Source organism: Neomonachus schauinslandi, chromosome 12 (genome assembly GCF_002201575.2).
Source record: "Neomonachus schauinslandi chromosome 12, ASM220157v2, whole genome shotgun sequence".
Lineage (NCBI taxonomy): Eukaryota > Metazoa > Chordata > Mammalia > Carnivora > Phocidae > Neomonachus > Neomonachus schauinslandi.
In genome coordinates, this window is record NC_058414.1 from 2,300,149 (window position 1) to 2,312,525 (window position 12,377).

General features: G+C 56.7%; 1 protein-coding gene across 1 annotated transcript; it reads right to left on the reverse strand.

Moving 5' to 3' along the window:
* Nucleotides 1-1,176: 1,176 nt before the first annotated feature.
* HUS1 (HUS1 checkpoint clamp component) lies at nt 1,177-12,015 on the reverse strand. The gene is made up of 7 exons (XM_044920104.1): nt 11,666-12,015; nt 11,403-11,579; nt 10,237-10,344; nt 9,248-9,322; nt 4,918-5,017; nt 3,465-3,584; nt 1,177-1,500 (listed from the first exon to the last, which is right to left on the reverse strand). Exons 1-7 carry the CDS (start codon nt 11,945-11,947, stop codon nt 1,418-1,420), a joined length of 945 nt encoding a protein of 314 aa, XP_044776039.1. The 5' UTR covers nt 11,948-12,015; the 3' UTR covers nt 1,177-1,417.
* Nucleotides 12,016-12,377: the final 362 nt, after the last annotated feature.

Consider the following 12,377-nt stretch of genomic DNA (forward strand, 5'->3'; position numbering starts at 1 on the left):
CATTATTCCGGCCACGCAGCGGAGCCTGGAGGGGAGGGTTACTGATCAAGTCAGATGCCTGGATCTTAGTCCCATGCCTGCCACGGGCCGTGTGGCCCCGGGCAGGCCACGAAATCCACTCTGCCAAATAAAGAATCCATGTTGCAGAATCTCAAGTTATCTGTGCAACTCTGGCTGGACAGACCCGGCCCACAACACCGGACGCCCAAGGACAGGATGCCAAAAATACGCAAGCTACGCGCTGGGGCAGAGAACCAAGACACGCTGCACCAGACAGGCGAAGAGGTGGGCCATTTTACCACTAACTTATACTAAAACCAGTGTTTTATTTCATTATACATTAAACATCATTTAAATAATCAGAAGGAACCAATTTCCTGGATTGGTAACGGACTACTACATTTTCTTTAACCAAAAAAAAAAAAAATTTATAAACTATTTTCAGACCTTGCTTCATTGAACATCATGACTTCTAAGTTTTACCGCTGCAGCCAAAGAGAGGAGAGAGGCTTGACAATTAAAACGGTATGCTGGCTTTCAAGAGTTACCTGAACAAATATTATACCTTATGTGAACTCCCGTTGATAAGCATCCGAAGATGGGCTCAAATACTTATTCTGGTTTGACCACGTACTCAGAAAAGGCCACAAAAGAATCTTCCACTTGTGCAGATTTCCCCCTTCTTCCTCTTACCCTAGGCCACAGCCTCACTGCTCGGCTCTGTCACGGGAGTTAAGACACTGTTCACGGTGTCCATCCACAGGGCAGAGGAGACTCCCCCACCATGGGATGTGATGGGACAGGCCGTGGGGGATGAGAAAGCAGACCCAGCAGAGCACAGGCCGGCTCGCAGACACACAGATGTGGTCTCAGCCCTGAACACAGGCTCACGGAGCTCTTCTCTGTCTAAATGCACGGGTGTGCTTTCCAGAATGACCGAGCACTGCACATGGAAGACAGGGGTGGTAAAGACCGTAACTGGGGACCCACACAGGTTTCAGGAACCCTGGCAGGTCCGGCAGCTGAGCCCAGGGGCTCTGGCCTTCACGTGCCGCAGTTGGACACCCCTGGACAGCCCCCTGCTGCTCTGGGTGACCTCTGCGTGCCCAAGGCAGCGGGAGGGCAGCCCTGGCCAGTTATCAGGCTCCGAGGAGCACAGCCAGAGTTGGGCAGTGTCTGGGAGCCTCAACCTACCTGAAGTCTGAATAAATACATGCTTTTGTCCCCATTTTCCATTTCTTGACAATAAAACAGACACGAGAACAAAGAAGTCACATAAAGTAGTATGTTTATCCAACTATCTTTCGTGAACTCAATTTTTAGCTAGAATTTTTACCTCCCCCATGGAGGGAAGAGAAGGAAAATGTACAGACGTGCGTGGCCGTGAGGACACATCGCTCCTGGGCCGCGAGGTGGTCTAGGAGAAAGCCGGGATGAAGTACTGCAGGGAAACGTCTTCATGGAGCAAATCAAAATGGACAATCTTGTTACTGACAATGTCTGCGGAGAGAAGAAAACCTGTCACCACGAAGACCCCTCTCACTTGAGCCCCTACGTCGTCTCCTGGAGCCCGGCCTCCTCGCGCTCCGCTCCCCGCCGCGGGACCGGCCCACAGGCAGGGGGGGACAAGGCCCAGGACTTTGGTGAAAAGCCCCCATTTACTGAAATCAGGATCCTTCCAGGAAAATGCAGTTTCCCCACCCAAGAGCAACCTAAGTGTGCAGAGAAGGCCCAGCACTAGGGCCCACCTCCCCTGGGGGACAGATGTGGTGTGTGCCAAGGTGTAGGAGGGGTGCACATCGCGCCAAGGCCCAGGTCGGGCACTGTGCAGGGTGAAGGGCAAACTTCCCGGGGGGCCGCTCGGTTCAACAGCAGTGAGAGGTAGGGGCGGGAGTGGCGCAGGGAGCCAAGGGCAGGCTGCTCTCCAGGCCTCCGAGGCCAGCAGCTGGGACCACATGGAGCCCATTAGGGTGGGCCATCCAGGCCAAGGAGGGATTGGTCCCAGGGGACGGGGGGTGGGGAAGGGGCACAGCACCAGCAGAAACACCCCCCAGGAGAGGCAGCGGGTGGAGATGGAGGGCGTGGGGCAGTGACCCCGGAGGGGGTGGGGGCAGTGGATCGGACACCTGGAGGATGCCACCCCAGGGGCAGAAACTACAGGCGGGAAAGGATAGGAGAAATCCAAATCCAAATTTTGCTGTGTCACAATCTCCTGGTCCATCTCTGCCACTTTTGGGGACCCCTAAGTCCCCTTTCTGAGGGCACCAGGAGCTCAGCTGGCCGCCTGGCCCAGAACCAACAAGGCCCTCTGTCCTCAGTGGTCCACGAGGGCGTGCTCAAGGGCAATGCCACCCCACCACTGGACTTCCGCTCTGCACAGGGCACGGCTGGGTTACACTGGGGCCACTCGAAGGGCTCGCCAGGACCACAGCCTGTCTGGAACTCGTCAGCAGATGGGGGGACCGTCTTCAGCCTGCGCGGACCCCACACTGAGGTGCAGCTCCTACCCTCAGCCCCAGGAACAGGCAACAGGCCAGGCCAAGGGTTCTCACGATGCAGCACACGGGGACACCGGTACCTGCCCCAGGACCCAGCCATTCCAGCGTCTCCATCCCTAACCTGGGCCCTCTGTCCGCACACCACCTCCTGTGCCCCATCTAGTGCCTTCTGGACGCGCTAACTGCCCTCCCGTGATCTGCTTCGCTGTGTGTCTCTCCTTCTGGAGGGCTGTCGTTCCTTGGCACGGGGCCCTAGAATTCTCTATTCCTTGTCTTGAGTGCTGGCAATCTGCCAACGGTCGGGTGCACACCTGGGCTGTCCTCAGCTCCACTCCCCGGCCGAGTGCTCAGCCTGACAGTTCTTCCATGAAAGGTGGAGCTCCCTCTTGGTTGCCAAGGAGACAGAAAAAGCCTTAAAAAGTTCGGGGGCGAGTAAGCCCTTCCTCATGTGCCAATAAGTGACGAGAGCCGAGAGGCAGGTGCACAGCCAAGTTAGACAGGTCCAACCCCAATCAAGGGACCACTGTGAAAAATCAGGAGGCGAGAGGAAGCCAGACGCCCAGATATGAGACAACTGCAGGAACCACTCAGGTTTAGACCCAGAAAGGCAACAAAGGCAGAGCAGGGGACCTTCAGTCCAAGCCCAATTTATGGGGTCAGGGGCTCCTTGCGTCAGGTCAGACCAACAGGGCAGGACTGGACGATCAGCACCCGTTCTCCGGAAGCTTCTCCCCAGGTACAGACGCCCACACGACAGCCAGGTGAGGCAGCCACAGCCCCGTGCCAAGCCAGCACGGCGGAGGGCCACCAGGCGCTGCTGAATCCAGGAAAACCCAGACCCCCACCGGCCCTAGAGCACTGGGTCCCTGCGGCTGAGCTGTGTCTGCACTATGAGACCGCATACCGCCGCGAGCCTGCCTCTGATTACAGAATCGGAAACGTGAACAACGATCCCCGCGCACTCACTGCACACGGCCTTCGTGGGATTCACTTGCTGCCCAGCGAGGAACTGCAGGAGCTTCCGGATGTCTATGTGCACCTCAGCCATCTGCTCTGGGTCTCTATCCCGAGAGGCGTCTTCAGAGGCTACAAAGACATGAACAGCTTGGGACGAGACAGGGAAGCCGGGGCAGCGTGATGACAGCTGAAATGAATGATTTGTTTCCGCTGGCTGGCGCAGCCTGGAGACCCACCAAGGTGTGAACACCGTCATGGCCAAGCAAGTAGGTAGCAAGTCCTTCTAAAACGCTAGGCAAATTCCCAGCGAATCTTCCTTTACAGTGTCCTGAAATATGACCCACTCTCCCCATTTTCGTCCAAGAAACCGGTCCCTATTAGTACCCTGGAACGTACTGAGGAGCAGGACCATACAGAGCTGACCCAAGACCGCTCCTTCGAAAGGAGAATGAAGAGAAAGAAAAGATCCTTTCGACCCTGGGCAAGCATCAAAGACAAACCCTTACTGTAATTTATTAAAATAAAACAAGTAACACCGAAGGCGGTCATTTCACCCAAGAGTTAGCAAAGCCTTAATCGTGTGGACTTCACTTGGCATACACGCCTCACGGTGAAGTAAAACCCTTTGCTGTGCCACTCTGATGGGCCTTTGATAACCCTACTTGCACTTACACATTTTAACTGTGAAAGTGGTGGATCTATCGTGTGGTTAAGAATATGCATGGGGGGAGGGGCGCCTGGGGGGCTCAGCTGGTGAAACGTCTGCCTTCAGCTCCGGTCGTGATCTCAGGGTCCTGGGATGGAGACCCACACTGCTAGGCTCTACGCTCAGCGGGGGGTCTGCTTCTCCCTCTCCCTCTGCCCCTCCCCCACTCACTTTCTCTCTAAAATAAATAAAATCTTAAGGAAAAAAAAAAAGAACATGCATGGGACTAATCCAGTTTGCACGTCATCAGCGGACTTCCCGGGGCCCCGCCTGCCAACCACTCTAGCACCCACTAAGTGCGCCGTCCCTGGCCACGAGCTCTGTGGACACCACTCGGGTCCCCCGTTCCCCCAGTCTGGTCAGTTACCCTGTCATTCGCTGCTACTAAATTGGTCCCATGGTCTTTGTTACTGTGTAGGGGAAGAAAACTGTGGTCAGGCGAGGAAAGCTGCCACCTGCTAATCTAATTTCGTAAATACTAGGGGCTGAAAGTGGGAGGAAGCAAACCTTGTCTACCTTACGCCATTCCAGGTGAAAAATGGGCAGAACAGGCTACCAGGGTCCCCCAGGGACCGCTGGGGCAGGTGCCACTCCTCAGGCCGGGGAGCCCGACCTTCCCCGCGCGGGCCTCAGCTGCCTGTTCCCTCCCGAGGCATGAAACTGACATTTCTTCCGTTTTCCAGGCAGAGAGCTCAGCAAGCTGTGCCACCTGAAACAATGTATTACCCGCAGAACACGAACCTCCAGAAAACTTACCTGATGGAGGGTTCCCCAGGTCTTTAAAGTGAGTTGTAACACACACTAGTTCTGTTTCTATTTTCAAGTTCAATTCTCCACTTAGGTTTGCTTCGATAATCTGCAAATTGAGTTATTTTATAGTCGTAAAAAAGAGGAAAGCAAGGGGGGGCACATCAGCTTCTGCCAAACCAGGTGACATGGCAGCCCCATAGCCCTAGACCACTCCCGAGGGCAGCGAGACCCACCGGGCATCCGCAGACACAGAGGATTCCAAGACCCCCGCCGGAAGCGGTGGGACTGGGGGGGGGCATGGGAGGCCTGACCCCAGGTCCCTGGGAAGAGCCAGCGGTGACAGGAAGCCTCGGGAGCAAAAGCGCAAGGTGAGCAGAACGGGGACGTGACGTTTACAGGAGGGAAGGACAGAGAGAGAGAGGTGACGTCGAAGGGGCCGCTACGGGGGAGGCGGCGTGCTGTGGTCACAAGGGGCAGAGAACCCTAAGTTCTCGAGCTCCAACCGTCCTGGCCCCACTCCCACCCCGAAAATGAAAACCCGCCCTCTAAGAGGACTCCTAGAAGGACCGTGGTCAAGCCCCACACCAAGACCTTCGGGAAAGACAGAAACAGCGGCCGAAGAGCGCGCTCTGAGACGCAGAGTGACCCGCGGGGGGCAACCGCCAATGACGGAAGGGAGGACGCAGAGCCCGAGGCCGAGTCAGGGGAGCTCAGAAGTGCCTGGCCAGGCCTCACGCAGGCACAGGCGGACTCGGAAAGGGAAGGAAACATTCACCAGCGGAGACCAGACCGGAAGGACGGGAGCAGGGGGCCCCGGAGTGTGCGATGAGACAGTGAGGACGACACACAGGACACAGAAACTGCCCAGCAGCCACGGAGACCAAAGGGCCTGAAGGGGACCCAGCGAAACGCAAGGAGGACTAGCAGTCCACAAGGAGCCCCGGAAACGGCGGGGGGGCAAAGCGCGTGAAGGGACGCACCTACGGGGGACACTGCCCGCGCCCGGGGACGGGGGGGGGGGGGGGGGGGGACGGAGGGTTGCGGCCGCGCGCTGAGGGAAACCGGCTGGAGCGGCCCACAGCGGCTCCAGAGAAGGTCCCTCGCCGCGCCTGTCCCACCACGAAAGCCACACTGCTCACACTGACACAGAGAGAGCACGCGGCACAAGCCAGGGTGGCCCATCCTGCCAGGCTGACCTCGCCCAGACGGGGACACGAAGCAACGCGGCTCCCGCAAGTCCCTCCCAAGTGGCCGGCTAGACGACAGCTCGACGAGCCCACAGGCCGTTCGCTGTCCCTGTGCGGTGCAAACGGCACCCCACACTTACAGGGGGCTGCGGGGGCAGAGTCCCGGGGAACCGCTTTACGCTCTCACAACGGAGACGTGGTGCACCTGCTACAAGTGGGAGGGGAACGTGCAAGTTAGAAGCCCGCCCACGGCCTTATTCTTTAAACGGCCAAAACTGTGTCCTAACTACCACCACAAAACCTTGAGAACTTCCTGGGAACATAACCCCTTACTTAAAAACCAAGCTCACGGGTTGGGCTGGGGGACCGGGGCTCGGGGGCAGGCGCCGGCAGCCCCCCCCCCCCCACCCCGGTACCCGCCCTCCCTCCCATCCCTGCCCGTGACATTTCCAAGGTCACTCACAGCACTCCTTTCAAGCTCCAGCCTCCCCCACCAACCAGCAGGCTTTTGTAAGGGGACAAGATCCACCAGTGAAGTTCAGAGAGATCCGCCCACGGCACGCTGTGCTTCTCTCTGGGACATCAGCACCTGCCCCTTCCTAAAGGCCGCAGGTCTTCGGGAATCCACATAGCCGTTTGCAAGGCGGAGTTCTGTTCACCCACCAACGCAGGACACCCGTGGGAAGACATGGGGCGGCAGAGGTCTGAGACCCGGGGGCAGCAGAGGGCGCCCTGCCCACACGGCTCTGAGCTCTGGGGCCACCACGTCTCTATACATAGTGAGCACGGTCTAGTATTCCTCATTCCTGTTCCCTAACAGTGGTGAACTCTTGAGTATTTCTCATTCTAGAAACAAACCTGAAAACCTGTCTGAACTTGAGTGAGCACTTATCTCTGAGGGTTTTTTTTAAGATTTTATTTTATTTTTTTAAAGATTTTATTTATTTATTTGAGAGAGAGAATGAGAGAGAGAGAGAGCATGAGAGGGGGAGGGTCAGAGGGAGAAGCAGACTCCCTGCCGAGCAGGGAGCCCGATGCGGGACTCGATCCCGGGACTCCAGGATCATGACCTGAGCCGAAGGCAGTCGCTCAACCGACTGAGCCACCCAGGCGCCCTTTAAGATTTTATTTTTAAGTCATCTCTGCCCCCAATGTGGGGCTTGAACTCATGACTATGAGACTGTGAGTGGGAGGCCCACCAGAAGCCGGGCACGGACTCACATGCTCCACGGACTGAGCTGGCCAGGCGCCCCGGAGGCTTTGGAAATTAAATAGAAAACAGCCCTCCAACTAACTGTTGCATCATCTCAGAAACATGCCCTCAAATGTTAAGTGTTTGCTGTCAACTTTACAAGCGAACCTAGAAACATACTGTCGTATTTCTACGCCCACCCTCCTGAAATCCAGAAACAATGCCTGACTGAAATAATATAAAACAGCCTGTAGGTTCTAATTGCTTTTGGAAAACAGTGATTTACATAAAGATTTAATTCAGGAAAGCAGCTTGCCATGGTTTGAGACTCACTTCAGCCTTCCAGGTGTTCTCGGCTTTCTTCCGAGTCCTAACACCCAAGTGATCACACATTAAACCCCCTCCCTGAGCACCCCCAGTGTCACCCCACCAAAACACAGTGAGGGAAGGAATGAAAGGCTAGTTCTCTGAGCGCCGGTCACTGTCATCGGGAACACCCCCCACCCCAGCGCTACTCCGTCTTACGGGCCTGGGTAACACCCTACTTCTTCCCGCGATTTCTTGAGCGACAATCACCTACCACTTCTGGAAGACTGACCCAGTGTGCTGGGCACCCAACAGGAAGGGCCTCTCCGCGCCCAGAGGGCAGCAAGGCCCCCGTGAAGCCGCGCCATCCTGCCCGCTTCTGGTGACACCTGGCACGGCTCCCATGGGTCCCACGGGCTGCGCGATGCGGCTGGGAAGGGGCCCGCATCTGTGTGGCCCTGAGGACTCCCCCTTGGTCACCATGTCATGACGCCGTCACTCCTGCTTTAACCACGTAGCTGACGTGTGGCTCTGTGAAGGTGCTTCTGAGCTAGGAGGCGAGGCAGAGCAGGACAGAACTCCCACCACGGCCACCGACACGACGCCTGGACGCGCATCGGGACTGGGCCCCAGACCCCAGGCACACCTCCTGAACCAGAACCTCAGCTGGCCTCACGAGACCCCCGAAGCTGGAGCGGGACGGGGACCACCGGAAGCCTGGCGTGGTCTCCTGCCCACCCGTGCAGGTCTCCCCTGCTCCTGCACGGTTGCCCCACGCACCGCCCTATGGGCTGCACCCCTCCCTGCAGGAGGTGGGGGAAGGGCAGGGGTCTCAGCGAGGGCGTCTGACCACCTCCGGGCTGAGCCCCCTCCTTCCCACTCTTTCTCTCCCTACGACCTTCAGACGCGGAATTCTGGTCACCAAGTCACGCTCGCTGTGCGTTTGGCCACTCTGGAACACTTGCCCCCGAGTATTCTAGACTGTAGCAGCCACGCCATGAAATCTCTGCTTTTACACATTCTGGAGGCAAGAAAAACACCTCTGATAACTCTGTCTGGGCCACTCTGCTGAGTCATTTCCACTGGACCGAAAGAACAAACAACCAGAGCCTTGGATTAGCTGCCCTGCCTTTTCCGTCCTGGGCCACGCTGAGCCTCTCGGAGGTGCCCAGAGCCGGCCCAGAGGAAGCTCCCAGCCTGACAACCAGATCAACAGAAGCCACAGGACAACATGGACGTTCTGGGGCTAAGTGGACAGGACACTCCACTCCCGGCCAACACCAGTGATTCATTCAGGAGATACACGATAGCAGGTGAAATATGGAATGTGCTGGCTAAGACGTAAGGAACCAAGGCCCAAACTGTTGAACATATTCTTAATGTGCCATGGAGTAAATAGGAGGGATGAAGGCAAACACGAAACTCTCCCCAGTGAAGGGCAACGGAGAAGCGCTCGGACAGGGTTCCACAGGCGGCTGTGGATCGGCGGGCTCTCCGCACGGGCCGGGTCCCTGGAGCCCCCGGGACACCACCGGGTGATCGTAAAGGCATCCACGCCTCCGCCAGGCCAGGCCTCCTCCCAGGCACACAGCCCAAATCGAACACTTCTGAAAGACGTGGACTACGCTTGTCTAAAGAAGGCATCACTTACAAGGTGATTGCTGATGTTTTTCATTTTTTCCACGATGCTCTTCATCGTCCTCAAGACTGGTAAATAAATACTAACCTACAAAACCAACGAGACACATCAGAAGGGTTAAAAAAACATGAACACAGTCAAGTACGGACAGGTGCTCGCTAACTGCGTTTGGAATGTGTGTCTGCTTTTTAAACGCTCTGAAATCCTGTTGTAAAGCTGTCTGAATAAAGCTCCTTTCAAAACACGGAAAGAAAAACAACTTTTCAACTTTGCTCCCTCCTGCTGGCCTCTGGTTACCTGGGCGACCGCGTCCCTGTGGGCATTCTCCCGGGGCCAGGATGCAGCCCTTCAGCTGAGATGCCGCTGCACGCGCCCAGGGGATGACACTCAGCGCCTGCGGGGGCCCGTCCTCTGAGGGGCCGGAGCCACACGCCGGGCCTCCTCCCACCCTGACGGACACCACGAGCAAGCCTGGCCCTGGCGGGGGCGCCGACTTCCGAACGATGCCCGAGGTGGCGCGGTCGGCGCAGGGCCTTCCAGCAAGAGTCAATAGTCTACCCAACCCCCTTTCAGCATTTCTTCCAGAAACTGTGAGCAAGAGGCAGAGGGCCCTTTGGTATCATCGCTCCTCTGAGGGACTCTGGGATTCCTGCCAGCAGGACTGCAGGAGCCCCCTCTTGGCCCCTGCTGAACCGACTGTCCGCACAAGTGCTACTTTAGGTTAGTTTTACTCAAGCACAACGATCCAAGCACTTCGCTCTCCTGTGTGTAGAGTGTGGCGTTTCTACTATATGCAACACTGTCTTAAGATGTTTTACGTAAACAGTGAAAGGCAAATACTGCAAGATTTTCCTGGAGTGTTCTTTAAAAATGACTAGTGTTTCCCCTCAGGTACTATACAATTTTTAAATAAAAGATACTGCGAGTCCAGAACTAACATCAGGGAATTCTAATCACACCACAGAACACATCATGAGCAGAAGACGATGGGCATCACTCACATCGGAAACTGGGACTGTAGGTTCTTGCAAATCCTTCCACAATTTTCTAGGAATAACCTTAACAGGGATGTCATGTGTCACAATGCGGCTACTGCTCGACACAGATAACTGCCAAGAGAAAAATTAAAACATATTTCCATAGTGTCAACATTAAATAAGCAAACAGAGTAACCGAAGGATAAACAGACATTGATACCAAATCTAAGTGGAATGTTCTTAAATCCTTCATCAAAGTCCATTCACCAAATATTTATGGCTGACCTGTTCTGCTCGGAGTCCCGTAAGGAGTTGGACATGTGGTGAATAAGACAGGTCCCCATGTTCCAGGGGCCCACATGGGTCAATAAGCAAGAAACCAACACACACAGGGGTGTCTGCCTTCGGCTCAGGTCATGATCCCAGGGTAGTGGGATCGAGTCCCGTGTCAGGCTGCCTGTTTCTCCCTCTGCTGCTCCCCCTGCATGCTCTCTCTCTCTCTCAAATAAGTAAATAATCTTTTTTAAAAAAGCTGCAGCGTGAGGGAAGGTGGGGAGGAGCAGCACCAGGCTGCAGGTTTCAGGGAGCCAGAAGGGAGACATTCCAAGCAGGAGCCCCAGGGTCCCCAAAGTCTGGGAGCTGGGCAAGAAGGGGACACTCCGGGGAACCATTTGGACGGTGGTAGTTGGCGATTTGGCTCCAAGACAGGTGGGGCCAGGCGTGCAGGGCTCTGGACATCACCGTAAGACATGTGAACGCCGTCCTGTGAGCCAGGAGGGCCTGTGGGGTGTGTGTCCTGAGGAGAGCCAGGTGATAGAGGCTTCTGGAAACAGCACTGAAGATGTGTGCATTCTGGGAGAACGAGAGGTCACCCAAAGGTGTCACAGAGGAGGTGGGGAAAACCCCTCCACGGTGGAACTGGATGGAAAGCATGATTCTGTGCGGGGATATGCAGACGGGAGAAGGTGCAGGAATGCTCTGGTTCGGGAAAAGGCAGGGTCCTAGCTGAATGCGATACGATCACACTATTAAAATACGAGGAGGCCTGACTCCAACAGAAAGCAAGTATGCGTGCACACATCTTTCCTTTTAATAAAACCAACTAGCTTTCTCCATATCGCTGAAACACCTAGATTTACAGGCACTTGTATCCCTTCTGGGAAGTGTCTGAAATGCTCCCTCCTGCTCACCAGCTCTATAGAGACCGTGAGGCAGGGAAAGTGTTTATTCGTCAGCTTGATCTTCAAGGCTCTGGCATTCTGGGCCGTTTTCAATGCTCGAGATAAATTTTCCGACATCAGCTCTAAATAGATGGCGTTGTTTTCCGCAGACACCCCCTCCATTTGGAATTCACGGAAGAAGTTCTCCTAAGGGAAGGAAAAGCAGGGCCCTGTGTGGCCTCTCCGGCGGCCCCGGGGGTGGAGTCCCCAGGCCTCCAGCACCGCCTGCTCACCTGTTCCAGCTCACACCACATGCTCACCCCTCCGCTGGCCACTTTGTCCGAGAGGATGAAGTTCAGCTTCTGCGGGCTGATGCGGAGCGTGCAGGTTTTGGCAAGCTTGGCTATCATGGCGCTGACCCCTGCGGCGGGGTAAAGCCAGGAATCAGCGGGAAGCACCGCGAGTGTTCCAGGGCAGAACAGCTGGGACCACTGCATTGGCCTGGTGCCACCGCCCGGTCGGAGACCACCCTGTCTGCTGGTCCCCCGCGGAAAGCCCTCTGATACCGAGGTCATGCCGGCCTGCCCGCAGCCCTGCCAGATGAGGAAAGCCAGCTGGGGGGTTAACTGGCCCCCAGCTGAGGGGTTCACTCACTCAACCTGCACTGAGGCCCACAGGGGGCTGCAGCCTGGAGGCCAGCGCAAGGCTGGGCACCCGCAGGACGGAGGACCCCTGGGGCCCCACCACCAGGGCACGTCTGCGCTGGGAGAAGCTACCTGACCCAAATCCACCTGGGGAATAAGCCAGGGCGCCCTGGCGCCTGCTCTCCTGCCCGCCAGGCCCCAACCCCGACCACCCGGGTCATCCACCCCAGGGAAGCCTCATCCACCTCCAGGGCTCCCTCCTGAGGGGCATTCTCGCCCCTCTGGCCCCACAGCCCGCGCTCCCGCGCCCCGCCCCTCCCGCGGCCCCCGTCCCCTTCCCCCAGCCCCGCGCCCCCGCCCC

Excerpts from the sequence above, each read along its gene's own strand:
- HUS1 (XM_044920104.1), bottom strand. The coding sequence starts at position 11,947 with ATGACCTCGGTATCAGAGGGCTTTCCGCGGGGGACCAGCAGACAGGGT. Across the intron at positions 9,323-10,236 it reads CTACAGTCCCAGTTTCCGAT|GTTAGTATTTATTTACCAGT; the intron begins GTGAGTGATGCC and ends TTGGTTTTGTAG. Across the intron at positions 3,585-4,917 it reads CCTGGGGAACCCTCCATCAG|CCTCTGAAGACGCCTCTCGG; the intron begins GTAAGTTTTCTG and ends ATGTCTTTGTAG.